This window comes from Haematobia irritans, chromosome 1 (assembly GCF_050003625.1).
Source record: "Haematobia irritans isolate KBUSLIRL chromosome 1, ASM5000362v1, whole genome shotgun sequence".
NCBI lineage: Eukaryota > Metazoa > Arthropoda > Insecta > Diptera > Muscidae > Haematobia > Haematobia irritans.
In genome coordinates this window covers 210,639,524-210,652,966 of record NC_134397.1, presented here as the reverse complement: position 1 = coordinate 210,652,966, position 13,443 = coordinate 210,639,524, and the positions used below count along the sequence as shown (strand labels likewise).

Here is a 13,443-nt window from a genome sequence, read left to right as displayed (position 1 = left end):
ATGCGCTGTTGCAGTACCCATCAAATCAAACTACCACTTCTTCACGAAGCCACTCAAGGAGACCTCAAGAAAACCAAAAGCCCATCAAAAAGGCGTCAAGGCCTAGACACTCACTCCAACAACCGGCTCGTTAAGAAACGCAGCAACCCCTGGTGACGCCAAATCACTCGATTTATTCTGAGGCTATTCGTTCCCTAGCAGCCGTCTTATGTCTACACAAAATCATTTGCACAATTCTAAGACCGGCTGCATGTCTATACAAATGTTTAGACAATATTGTTTATATATACACTTTGTTTTATATACACTGAAAAAAAATATTGTCACAAGGCCAAAGATTTCATGTCCTTAAAATACGAATACGAATTTTGCTTAGCAAAGAAGACACATTTCTCAGATATATTTTTTCCTTATCCGAAAGTCCATAAACTTTTCAATGAAGTAGTTTTTTCCTTATAATTAAGCAGGGACCGTAAATAATTGTTATCCATAAAATTTAAACTCAAAAACTCTTCATGTTAAAGTCAACGGAGACCTATACTGTCATAGACCAATAGATTTATCTCGGAAAGCTCTTTCAGAATTTACGGTGATATTAAAAAAAAAACGCTACCAACTCCAAAGTTAACGGTTATTTTTCAACGTAAAAATAAAAGGTCATAAATAAAACTCTTTTTATGAGTTTTATTTATGAATTATTTTTATTATTTTTTCCTTAAGAAAATAATACTCTTTGGAGTTTTATTTTTTTCTTCGGAAAATAAAGGGTGGTTAAAATTTCAAGGGCCGATGTTGATTTTGAATAAAACACAAACTATTTAGGAATTTATTGTAATTTTATTTTATTATGATATATTGGTATTACTCAATTATGTATGGCACAAAATATCGGCCAAATGGGCGCCGCGACCTCGGTTGCACACCTTCATCCGATGGTCCAAATTTTCGATGACGCTGAGGCATAATGGAGGTTCTATGCCGTTAATGTGCCGAATTATCTTATCCTTTAGCTCTTGAATTGTTGCTGGTTTATCGACATACACCTTTTCTTTCAAATAAACCCAAAGAAAAAAGTCCAACGGTGTCAAGTCACATGATCTTGGCGGCCAATTGACATCGCCATTACGTGAGATAACACGGTCATTGAATTTGTTGCGCAAAAGATCCATTGTTTCGTTAGCTGTGTGGCAAGTGGCACCGTCCTGCATACCGTCTACATCCATATCTTCCAATTCGGGCCATAAAAAGTTCGTTAACATCTCACGATAGCGAACACCATTCACAGTAACTGCTTAACCGGCCTCATTTTGGAAAAAATACGGCCCATGATGCCGCCAGCCCATAAACCGCACCAAACAGTCACTCTTTGTGGGTGCATTGGTTTTTCGACAATTACTCTTCGATTCTCATTCGCCCAAATGCGGCAATTCTGTTTATTGACGAATCCACTGAGGTGAAAATGTACCTCATCACTGAAGATGATTTTCTTCGAAAATTGATCATCCACTGTTGCCATTTCTTGGAACCATTTAACACCTTGTTCGATTGTGTATCTCTACATGGTTCAAATTGAGTAAGTCTGATATAGAGAAATGTCAAATAAAATTCGGAAAAAAACTTGGCGTTTAGGTGTGGTTCACATTCATCATCAGCCCTTACAATTTAACCACCATTTAAATTTCTTTTCAGGAGTTTTATTTTTTTTCCGTCTTAAATAAAACTCATATTAATTTTTTTTCTTTTTTGTACAGTTTCTCGTTTTATATCTCACAAAAAGTTTGTATTAATTTATTTGTTTAATTTAACGAACATAATTTTTTCCAAATTTTCAACGGAATGATTTGAACGCTCAGTACCAATTTAAGAGCAGATAATGCTCTTACCACGCTTACTTGGGTTGCAGGAACACACTGCAATATATACAAATACGGATAATTTACTTTTTTTTTGCTTTCCAGAACTCAAAAAGACAAGGGCCTTGGCGAAAAGTTATCGATATCAAGCTTTTTTTTTCTTCCTCATTATCAGTTTCTTCGCTTTCTTGTTCCCTGTCAACATTTAGGGTGTTCAAAAATTGACTCAAAAGCGATGTATTCGATTGTGATGTATCGCAAACATCCGGTCAATCATCGCATTGGCTATTATTTATCTACAAAGAGAAAAACAAATAAATAGCATTTTTAGAAAAAGAATTAATAAATATGTTTACAACTTACTTGATTCTCAAACTGCAAAATCCGTATCATCACTTCTTTAAGTGTTTTCAATAGAGTGACCGCAACTTATATGGGGCAAAGGGAGCCACCGTGGTACAATGGTTAGCATGCCCGCCTTGCATACACAAGGTCGTGGGTTCGATTCCTGCTACGACCGAACACCAAAATGTTTTTCAGCGGCGGATTATCCCACCTCAGTAATGCTGGTGACATTTCTGAGGGTTTCAAAGCTTCTCTAAGTGATTTCACTGCAATGTGGAACGCCGTTCGGACTCGGCTATAAAAAGGAGGTCCCTTGTAATTGAGCTTAACATGGAATCGGGCAGCACTCAGTGATAAGAGGGAAGTTCACCAATGTGGTATCACAATGGACTGAATAGTCTAAGTGAGCCTGATACATCGGGCTGGCACCTAACTTAACCTAACCTATATGGGGTAAAAAAATGTCGAAATCTTTTGTTGCCTTAATCCCACAAAACGAATCCCCTTTCCAGATATTGGGATAGCCAAAATTTGAGCCCGATTAAACGACGTTAACACGCAAAAAAAGTTTTATTTTCTGAAGAAAGAAATAAAACTCCAAAAAAGAGTATCATTTTCTGAAGAAAAAAATAAAACTCATAAAAAGAGTTTTATTTATTACGGATAAATAAAACTCTCTTTTTAATAGTTTCATTCGAGTTTTTATTTTTTTTTATTACAAAATAACAATTAAAAAAAATTTTTTGATAGTTCTTATAACCGTTACGGTCCCTGTAATTAAGTGATTCGAATTAAAAATGGGTATCATAACATGAAAGAAAATTTTCTTGGAATAAAGTCACCTTGACTTTAATTATTCAGAAAAATTCCTTAAAATTAATGAAATTGTCTTTAAACTTGTTGTCTTTTTGCACTTGTTGAAATTGTCTTTAAACTTGTTGTATTTTTGACTACAAAGCAAAAATGTGTTCAAATGTGTTGATAGGACATATTTTTCAACACTTTATTTTAACCCTCTAATGCCCCAATATTTTGTCAGCTGATTAAATATTCAATGTTAACGACACAAAAGCAAGGAATCTAATCAAGAAAAATTTATACGGTAAAATTCAGTAGATGCTGCAAAGGCTCTTGAACAGGTTCAACTAAGTTTTCTTTTTATTTTATTCATTTTTGTTGTCTTAAGGTATGTTTTACTAAAAGCTTCCTCATCTAATGAAGCCCGCCTAAAGGCGGGATTGGATATTAGAGGGTTAAAGACATTTTAAACTTGTAACATAGCATAATTTCTACTGGAAATCGGATCTGAATTTCAAAATTTATGTTGTCGTTAACACGTTCGTACACTGAAAAACATATTTACGTGATATTAAAGATTACGCAACCTAAATTTTTAAATGCGAAACATATAAAATATTAAGGACAAATTTCTTTAAAATAACGAGATTTTAATTAAAATAAAATTTGTAATCTTTGCTTCAAAAATTTCAAATTTTGTAAATTTACGTCCCTCCGTTAAAGTGTCCCATGTCTTTGAATTTGGGCTAATTTTCCTTAAGGTAAAGAAACCCATTTTTGATTTAAAGAAATTGTCCTTAAATTAACTGAAATATTGAATGTTTAGATTTAAGAAAAAACACTTCAAATATAGGCTAAGAATTATTTTGAGGATTTAGCGTCTTTGGTTTAAAGTTGTTTTTTTTTGTTTGGAATTAAGAAAACATTTTTTACTTTGAAATATCCGTTATAATTTGGATTTTTAAACTGGCATTTGTTTGTACGTGAGTACCTTTATTAATAAACTGCGAAAAGAGAATGAAAATTTGTTAAATGAGATCTGTATCCCAATTTTAATTTTATTGGTTCTAGATTTAAAGCCACATAGGTCGATAAAAAATTTCTTTATTTTACACATAGGTCGATAAAAAATTTCTTTATTTTAAAGAAGCCACATCTTTGGCTCGGAATCAGTACCAAAATCCTTAAGGGGGAAGGTCAAAATATTTGAATCCAATTAAACTTTTTTTTGAGTATAAAGGACTTTGATAGCATAGCGTGAAGAAAAAAAATCGGAAAAAACGAACAATTAAAATTTGCTTCCTTAAATCAAGTACGCAAAACTCAAAATTGAAGGAGAATAGTGTCTTAAATTTGTCCTTACTTGAATTCTCCGCTTCTTTAGCTCGGAATCAATACCAAAATCCTTAAGGGAAGGTCAAAGTCTTTGAATCGAATTAAACTTTTTTTTGAGTGTAAAGGACTTTGATAGCATAGCGTGAAGAAAAAAACGAACAATTAAAATTTACTTCCTTGAATCAAGTACGCAAAACTCAAAATTAAAAGAGAATAGTGTATTAAATTTGTCCTTAATTGAATTCTCCGCTTCTTTAGCTCGGAATCAATACCAAAATCTTTAAGGCAAGGTCAAAATCTTTGAATCCAATTAAATTTTTTTTTTGAGTGTAAAGGACTTTGATAGCATAGCGTGAAGAAAAAAACTCTAAAAAACGAACAATTAAAATTTACTTCCTTGAATCAAGTACGCAAAACTCAAAATTAAAAGAGAATAGTGTCTTAAATTTGTCCTTACTTGAATTCTCCGCTTCTTTAGCTCGGAACCACTACCAAAATCCCTAGAGTAAAGACAAAATCTTTGGAACTGGGCATGCTTTTTTTCAGTGTACTTTTGATGAAATAAATATTATATAAGAGGTTAAAAATGAATTTGTAGCTGTTAAGTGTGAATTATAATCGATAAAAAATAATGTGTAAAAACGAATAGCGATCCTGTGAATTACCCACGAAACACTTCACCTGCATTTCGACCAGTGTTGCCAGGTGATTTCTGAACCTTCGACCCCTCATATATATTACGAAAATAAAAACGATTAGCGGTACATCCTGTGAAGAAAAACACAAGAATCACTACACTTGCTTTGCGGCCAGTGTTGCCAGGTCGTTTTTGCCTCTACCCCCAAAATTAAGAAAAATTCCCCCAAAACGTGAAAAAACCATAAAAAGGAGGGAGGGGGCAATCACCAACTTGGCAACACTGACTACCGACTACCAACTGGTGAGTCACCCATATTTAATATCTTGTGTTTTTCTGTTACTCGCGTACAATCTTATACGGAGGTGTTATACCACCCACATATGCATTCAAGTCTTCTTTCCCGCAACTTCAAGTTGATATACACCCACCAATATCATTCCTCCTGTGATTACAACAACATCGCAATGCAGTCCACAATTTAATTTCCATTCGTGTATGGCAGAATACAAGCCGCAAGCAGCAAGGTGATAGTGACGAAATCCATCCAAGCGTTTACCTGCCGGGTTCCATTTGCTCTTCCATACGTTATTTTAACAACATCAGCGTTGAGATTTTGATGGGGCCAAGCTTTGGCGGCACCATATCTTTGACTCGGAGACCACGAATATGATAAATGGCTCTATTTTCCAGAACTGATGGTTGATAAACTCTGCACACCTCTTCGAATCAGTCACCGCCACGTCGTTACATGTGATTGAAATCTCATCGTTCCTTCAACGGAGATTTAAGGGGAACTTTTTCACATTTTATCAGTACATGAGTATCCCCACGACAGTATTAGCTGGCAAAAGTCTTATAAATGTCATCAGGCTCCTTTGGGAGTCTTGCTGCTTTTGCTGAGAAGTTAGGTCTCACCAAAATAATTCGACCATTCGACCGCTACGTTAATAATGTCTCGGAACAACTCCTCGGCAGCATGAACACGAAGGCGTAATATATTTGATAGCTAAAGGTGGCCGAATCGGCCCTCTATGATTGATAAACGTGCAACTGTCAGAGATTATGAAATTAAAAGGTCCCTCAATTGTTTACACAAAGAAAAATACTTTCCTTCATCTGACGAACTACTATAGCGTAGCTGATATGTATTGCAATCAACTTCAGGTTGCTATCATTTTTAACCAGCTGACAGATATTTCAGAAATAAAGATATTCGTGACGCAATTCAAGCGTGATAGTCATAGTGAAAGGCAGTCTTGCATCGCGTCAAAAACACGATAACAACACAAGAAATTATATGAAAAGTGAATTCCAAATTTCATCGACATTGGTAGAAAAACTTCCTCGTGAGTTGAACATATCGCAAGAACAGATGCAACACACGTTCCAAAAAAAAAATGCAAGAGCTCATCGCTGCTCAAAAAAAGTTTGCGTGGAATGTGCTAAGAGTGGCCACGAATTTAACGAATTTGATTTTCTCCGAAGATAAGTCATTTCAAATTGAGCAGTTTGTGAACAAATAAAATTATGGGGAATCTTGCCAAGGAAGTCAACTGAAAATTTCCCCCTTCATTTGACCACCAGAACTCTAGCGCAGCTGATGAAAATGTTGTAGAACGCCGTAATGGTTGACTTTAGTTCCCTGCTTGTATTCATCGACCATAGGGTCAAAATGAATGCAAATTATTATGGGGGAAATGTACAATAGACAGTTGAAGCCTTAGGCAGATGAATATTTCGACCGCATGCCATGGACAGTACCATCGCACTCTGCATGCGTCAATCAAGAATGGCTTATATAGGAGCTTCCTCGTTTCATTTCTACCCCACAATACACACCAATATCTCCAGGTCTCAATCACGGTTGCCAGTCGTGCCATAAATAATCTACCAAAATTTTATGAAAAATCTACCAACATTACACCCGTGTTTTGAACGTTGTCCAAATTTTATTTCTATAGAAAAATTTGCCAAAATTTTATTTCTATAAAAACTTTTGTCAAAATTTTATTTCTATATTTTTTTTTTTTTTATTTTTAGGTAAAATTTTGTCAAAAATGTTATTCGTATAGAAAATTTTGTCAACATTTTATTTCTATGAAAATTTTATTTCTATCGAAAATTTTGCCCAAATGTCATTCCTATCGAGACTTTTGTGAGAATTTTATGTCTATCGACAATCTTGTAAAATTTTTATTTCTATCGAAATTTTGTCAACATTTTATTTCTATACAAAATCTTGTCAAAATTTTATTTCTAACGAGAATTCTTTTGATAATTTTATTTCTATCGACAGTTTTTTTCAAATTTTTATTTCTATAAAAAGTTTTGTCAAAATTACATTTCTATGAAAAATTTTATTTCTATAAAAATTTTTTTCAAAAATTTATTTCTATTGAAAATTTTCTCAAAATGTTATTCCTATCGAGAGTTTTGTGAGAATTTTATGTCTATCGACAGTTTTGTCAAATTTTTATTTCTATCGAAATTTTGTCAACATTTTATTACTATCGAAAATTTGATTTCTATACAAAATCTTATCAATATCTTATTTCTATCGAGAGTTTTGTGATAATTATATTTCTATCGACTGTTTTGTCAAATTTTTATTTCTTCAAAAATTTGATTTCTATACAAAATCTTTTCAAAATTTTATTTCTAACTAGAGTTTGGTGATAATTTTATTTCTATCGACTTTTTTTCAAATTTTTATTTCTATAAAAAATTTTGTCAAAATTTTATTTCTATGGACAATTTTGTCCAAATTTTATTTCTATAGAAAATTTTGTCAAAATTATATTTCTATATAAAATTATGTCAAAATTTTATTCCTATAGAAAGTTTTATTTCTATAGAAAATTTTGTCAAAATGCTATTCCTATCGAGAGTTTTGTGAGAATTTTATGTCTATCGACCGTTTTGTAAAATTTTTATTTCTATCGAAATTTTGTCAACATTTTATTACTATCGAAAATTTGATTTCTATACAAAATCTTATCAACATTTTATTTCTATCGAGAGTTTTGTGATAATTATATTTCTATCGACAGTTTTTTTTTTTAATTTTTATTTCTATAAAAAATTTGATTTCTATCGAAAATTTTGTCAAAATGGTATTCCTATCGAGAGTTTTGTGAGAATTTTATGTCTATCGACAGTTTTGTCAATTTTTATTTCTATCGGAATTTTGTCAACATTTTATTATTATCGAAAATTTGATTTCTATACAAAATCTTATCAACATTTTATTTCTATCGAGAGTTTTGTGATAATTATATTTCTATCGACTGTTTTGTCAAATTTTTATTTCTTCAAAACTTTGATTTCTATACAAAATCTTGTCAAAATTTTATTTCTACATAGAGTTTTGTGATAATTTTATTTCTATCGAGTTTTTTTTTCAAATATTTTTTCTATAAAAAATTTTGTCAAAATTTTATTTCTATAGAAAATTTTGTCAAAATTTTATTTCTATAGAAAATTTTGTCAAAATTTTATTTGTTTATTTTATATAGAAATAAAATTTCAAAATTTTATTCCTATAGAAAATTTTGTCAAAATTATATTTCTATATAAAATTATGTCAAAATTTTATTCCTATATAAAATTTTATTTCTATTGAAAATTTTGTCAAAATTTTATTTCTATAGAAAAATTTGTCAAAATTCTATTCCTATCGAGAGTTTTGTGGGAATATTATGTCTATCGACAGTTTTGTAAAATTTTTATTTCTATCGAAATTTTGTCAACATTTTATTTCTATCAAAATTTTTTTCTATACAAAATCTAGTCAACATTTTATTTCTATCGAGAGTTTTGTGATAAATATATTTCTATCGACAGTTTTGTCAAACTTTTATTTCTATGGAAAATTTGATTTCTATACAAAATTTTGTCAACATTTTATTTTTAACGAGAGTTTTGTAATAATTTTATTTCTATCGAAAATTTTGTCAAAATTATATTTCTATATAAAGTTATGTCAAAATTGTATTCCTAAGAAAATATTGTCAAAATTTTATTTCTATAGAAAATTTTGTCAAAATTTTATTTCTATGAAAAATGTTATTTCTATAGAAAATTTTGTGAAAATTTTATTTCTATAGACAATTTTATGGAAATTTTGTTTCTATTGAAAATTTTGTCAAAATTTTATTTCTATCGAGAGTTTTGTGAGAATTTTATGTCTATCGACAATTTTGTGAAATTTTTATTTCTATAGAAATTTTGTCAAAATTTTATTTCTATTGAAAATTTTATTTCTATAGAACATTTTGTCAAAATTTTATTTCTATAGAAAATTTTGTCAAAATTTTATTCCTATAGAAAATTTTGTCAAAATTTTATTCCTATAGAAAATTTTGTCAAAATTCTATTTATATAGAAAAATTTTCAAAATTTTATTTCTATAAAAAATTTTATTTCTAAAGAAAATTTTATTTCTATTGAAAATTTTGTCAAAATTTTATTTCTGTGAAAAATTTTATTTCTATAGAAAATTTTGTGAAAATTTTATTTCTATTGACAATTTTGTCAAAATTTTATTTCTATAAAAAATTTTATTTCTAAAGAAAATTTTATTTCTATTGAAAATTTTGTCAAAATTTTATTTCTATGAAAAATTTTATTTCTATAGAACATTTTGTGAAAATATTATTTCTATTGAAAATTTTGTCAAAATTTTATTTCTATAGAAAATTCAATTGCTATAGAAAATTTTGGCAAAATTTTATTTCTATTGAAAATTTTGTCAAAATTTTATTCCTATCGAAAGTTTTGTGAGAATTTTATGTCTATCGAGAATTTAGTCAAATTTTTATTTCTATCAGAATTTAGTCAACATTTTATTTCTATCGAAAATTTGATTTCTATACAAAATCTTGTCAACATTTTATTTCTATCGAGAGTTTTGTGATAATTATATTTCGATCGACAGTTTTGTCAAACTTTTATTTCTACGGAAAATTTGATTTCTATACAAAATCTTGTCAACATTTTATTTTTAACGAGAGTTTTGTGATAATTTTATTTCTATTGAAAATTTTGTTAAAATTTTATTTCTATCGAGAGTTTTGTGATAAAAATTTTATCAAAATTATATTTCTATATAATTATATTTTTATGAAAAATTTTTTTTCTAAAGAAAATTTTATTTCTATTGAAAATTTTGTCAAAATTTTATTTCTACAGAAAATTTTGTAAAAATTATATTTCTATATAAAATTATGTCAAAATTTTATTCCTATAGAAAATTTTATTTCTATTGAAAATTTTTTCAAAATTCTATTTCTATAGAAAATTTTGTCAAAATGCTATTCCTATCGAGAGTTTTGTGAGACTTTAAGTCTATCGACAATTTAGTCAAATTTTTATTTCTATCGAAATTTTGTCAAATTTTTATTTCTATCGAAATTTTGTCAAAATTTTATTTCTATAGAAAATTTTGTCAACATTTTATTTCTATGGAAAAATTAATTTCTATAGAAAATTTTGTCAACATTTTATTTCTATTGAAAATTTTGTCAAAATTTTATTCCTATCGAGAGTTTTGTGAGTATTTTATATCCATCGACAATTTTGTCGAAATTTTATATCTATCGAAATTTTGTCATTTTATTTCTATTGAAGATTTGATTTCTATAGAACATTTCGTCAAAATTTTGTTTCTATCGAGAGTTTTGTGATAAAAATTTTATCAAAATTATATTTCTATATAATTATATTTCTATGAAAAATTTTATTTCTAAAGAAAATTTTATTTCTATTGAAAATTTTGTCAAAATTTTATTTCTATAGAAAATTTTGTCAAAATTTTATTTCTATTGAAAATTTTGTCAAAATTTTATTTCTATTGAAAATTTTGTCGAAATTTTATTCCTATCCAAAATTTCTGAGAATTTGATGTCTATCGACAATTTTGTAAAATTTTTATTTCTATCAAAATTTTGTTAAGATTTTATTTCTATCGAAAATTTTATTTCTATAGAACATTTCGTCAAAATTTTATTTCTATCGAGAGTTTTGTGAGAAATATATTTCTATTGACAGTTTTGTAAAATTTTTATTTCTTTGTCAAAATTTTATTTATATCGAAAATTTGATTTCTATACAAAATCTTGTCAAAATTTTGTTTCTATAAAAAATTTTGTCAACATTTTATTTCAGTAGAAAAATTTGTCAAAATCTTATTTTATTTCTACCGCACAAAACCCACTAATAAAAATACTTCGTAAAGAATTGACCATTTTGGTGCAGTGCTATAAATTGTGCCAAACGTAGCCAATTCGATCAAATTTAAATTTTTTTCGACATATTTTGCTTTCGAATAATAAAATTAAAAAAATATATATATATATATAGCGCTTTGCTTTATTGCTTTACATATCAGTTACCTAATATAGTCACCCATAATTTTCAGGTCATTGTTTACTGATAAATTTTTTTATATAGTCCCATATAATTCCATTGACTAAAAAGTCGGTTCTTGGTTATCATGTCATATTAAATTTTTAATTAAAAATTTATCTAAATTTTATATTATTTTAAATATTAAAAATTATTTAAGAAAATTTATAAATTCTACATATATTTTAAAATCTTTTCTATAGAATTTATAATAATTCGAATAAAGACAAATTTTTCTTTTTCAGGATCCGATTTAATACCTGGTGTTGTGGCCTTTATAACGTGCCTGGTAATGCCTTTGGAAATTGGAATATTGATTGCAATTGGAGTGAATTTATTATTCATACTCTATCATTCGGCAAGGCCCAAGGTTTCATTGGAGACTATAGAGGTAAGTGGGGATAGGGGCAAATCACGACAACAAAATTTCATAAATTTTTTTTTTGTTTTTTTTTTTTACAGACAACGGAAGGATACAAATTTTTAAAATTAACACCGGATCGTTGTTTGATATTCCCTTCGGTGGAATTTGTGCGGAATTTGGTATTGAAATCAGGCATTAAAACCCATCTGCCCGTTGTCATAGATTGCACCTATATCTATGGTGCTGATTTCACAGCTGCCAAAGTGGTCTCATCCATGATCGATGACTTCAAGAGACGTAATCAAAAGTTGATATTTTTCAATTTGAAACCGAGTGTTGTGCAAATTTTCGAAGGACTCAAATGTAAATTGATCCTCTGCTATAATACCGAAAGTTTAATCGAAGAGCTAAGGAATCCCAACGTAACTGCAATGCGTGGTGATTGTGATGTACCACCGTCTTTGAAATTTGATGTTGGTAATGGTGATGATCATAGTACGGCTAGTACAATAACCTTAACGAAATATCATCAAAGTAAATAGAATATTCATATATATAGGATTAATTAATTTAAGTTTTAATTTAATTGAATGAATCCAAAAAAATAGTATTTAGACTTATGAGAATGTAATAAATGTTAATATGTGATAATTTATCCCAATGTTTGCTATTGATTATGAGCCAAAAACGGGGAATACTTGTAACTAAACCTATTTTAAATAAGTGAGTAAAGTGAAAAGTCATGGATGATGAAGTGGGGGGGGGGGGGGGGGGGCGGGCTACTATGTTATACCCTTCATCACAGTGTAGACCAAAAATTTTCATACCTTCTAAAATCTTTAAGTTTTTTGGGGAACTATACCCCATGTTCTGAACCGATTTGGAGAATAGACTTAACATTTGAACCCAAGTAATGTTCTAGGATGGAGAAAAACGTTAGTAAAATAAATAAACTAAAACTGTCTTTCATTTTCATGCAATTTTGCAAAAGCGCATTTATGATTTATCGGGAGATACGTACAATCAAAAACAAGTGAACTCTCTATTTCACTAAACCAATTTAACTTTATTTTAGTTCAAGGAATTATTAGGTTTGGAGAAAGTTTCCATTACTCTAATATTTTTTCGGTACGTTATTTAAATGAACTAAAAAACGGGGAAAAAATTATACACAAATTAATATAAAGATTTTACTAAATTCACCGATTCTGTGGAAAGTAAGCAATTGTGCACAATATGGGTAGATGTTGAAATTGCCAAAATCGAAAAAAAAAATTTATGTAATTTTTGGCAAACTTGAATAGAATGTAAAATTTACTCTTTATGTTAAATATTAAGTGGGGTAAAATGTGGCCATATTTCTAGTTATTGCAAAAGTGGCACAAAATTGTAAAAAGTATCACAATTAGTCGCACAAAGTCGTACCGACCAAAAAAGTGGCAAATTTGCCACTAAAGTGGCACAATCGTAAAGCTGCTTTGGTGGATTTAGGTCGCCCACGAGCCGATTAAAAAAGCTTTGTTTAACAGAAGCATACCTTTAGTTGACCACCGTGGAGCAATGGTTAGCATGCCCGCCTTGCATACCAAGGTGATATATAAAGGAAATAGACTGTGGAGATGGGGGTCTATAAATAGAAAATCGATTAATCGATTATTCGAATTTTGGCATGAAAATCTAAAAAAGTGGAAATCGATTATTAA

The 13,443-nt window shown here is 29.3% G+C and overlaps 1 protein-coding gene across 2 annotated transcripts in view; it reads left to right on the top strand.

The window, feature by feature from the left end:
- Positions 1-12,395, top strand: part of LOC142222537 (sodium-independent sulfate anion transporter-like) — a 49,409-nt gene extending 37,014 nt beyond the window's left edge. The window contains exons 4-5 of one of the 2 annotated variants that reach the window (XM_075292718.1): positions 11,622-11,767; positions 11,839-12,395. In XM_075292718.1, coding sequence (XP_075148833.1) covers positions 11,622-11,767; positions 11,839-12,282 — 590 coding nt within the window. In that variant the 3' untranslated portion in view covers positions 12,283-12,395. Of the gene's footprint in view, positions 1-11,602; positions 11,768-11,838 lie in introns of both variants that reach the window. The other variant, XM_075292719.1, reaches the window with a different exon arrangement.
- Positions 12,396-13,443: the final 1,048 nt, after the last annotated feature.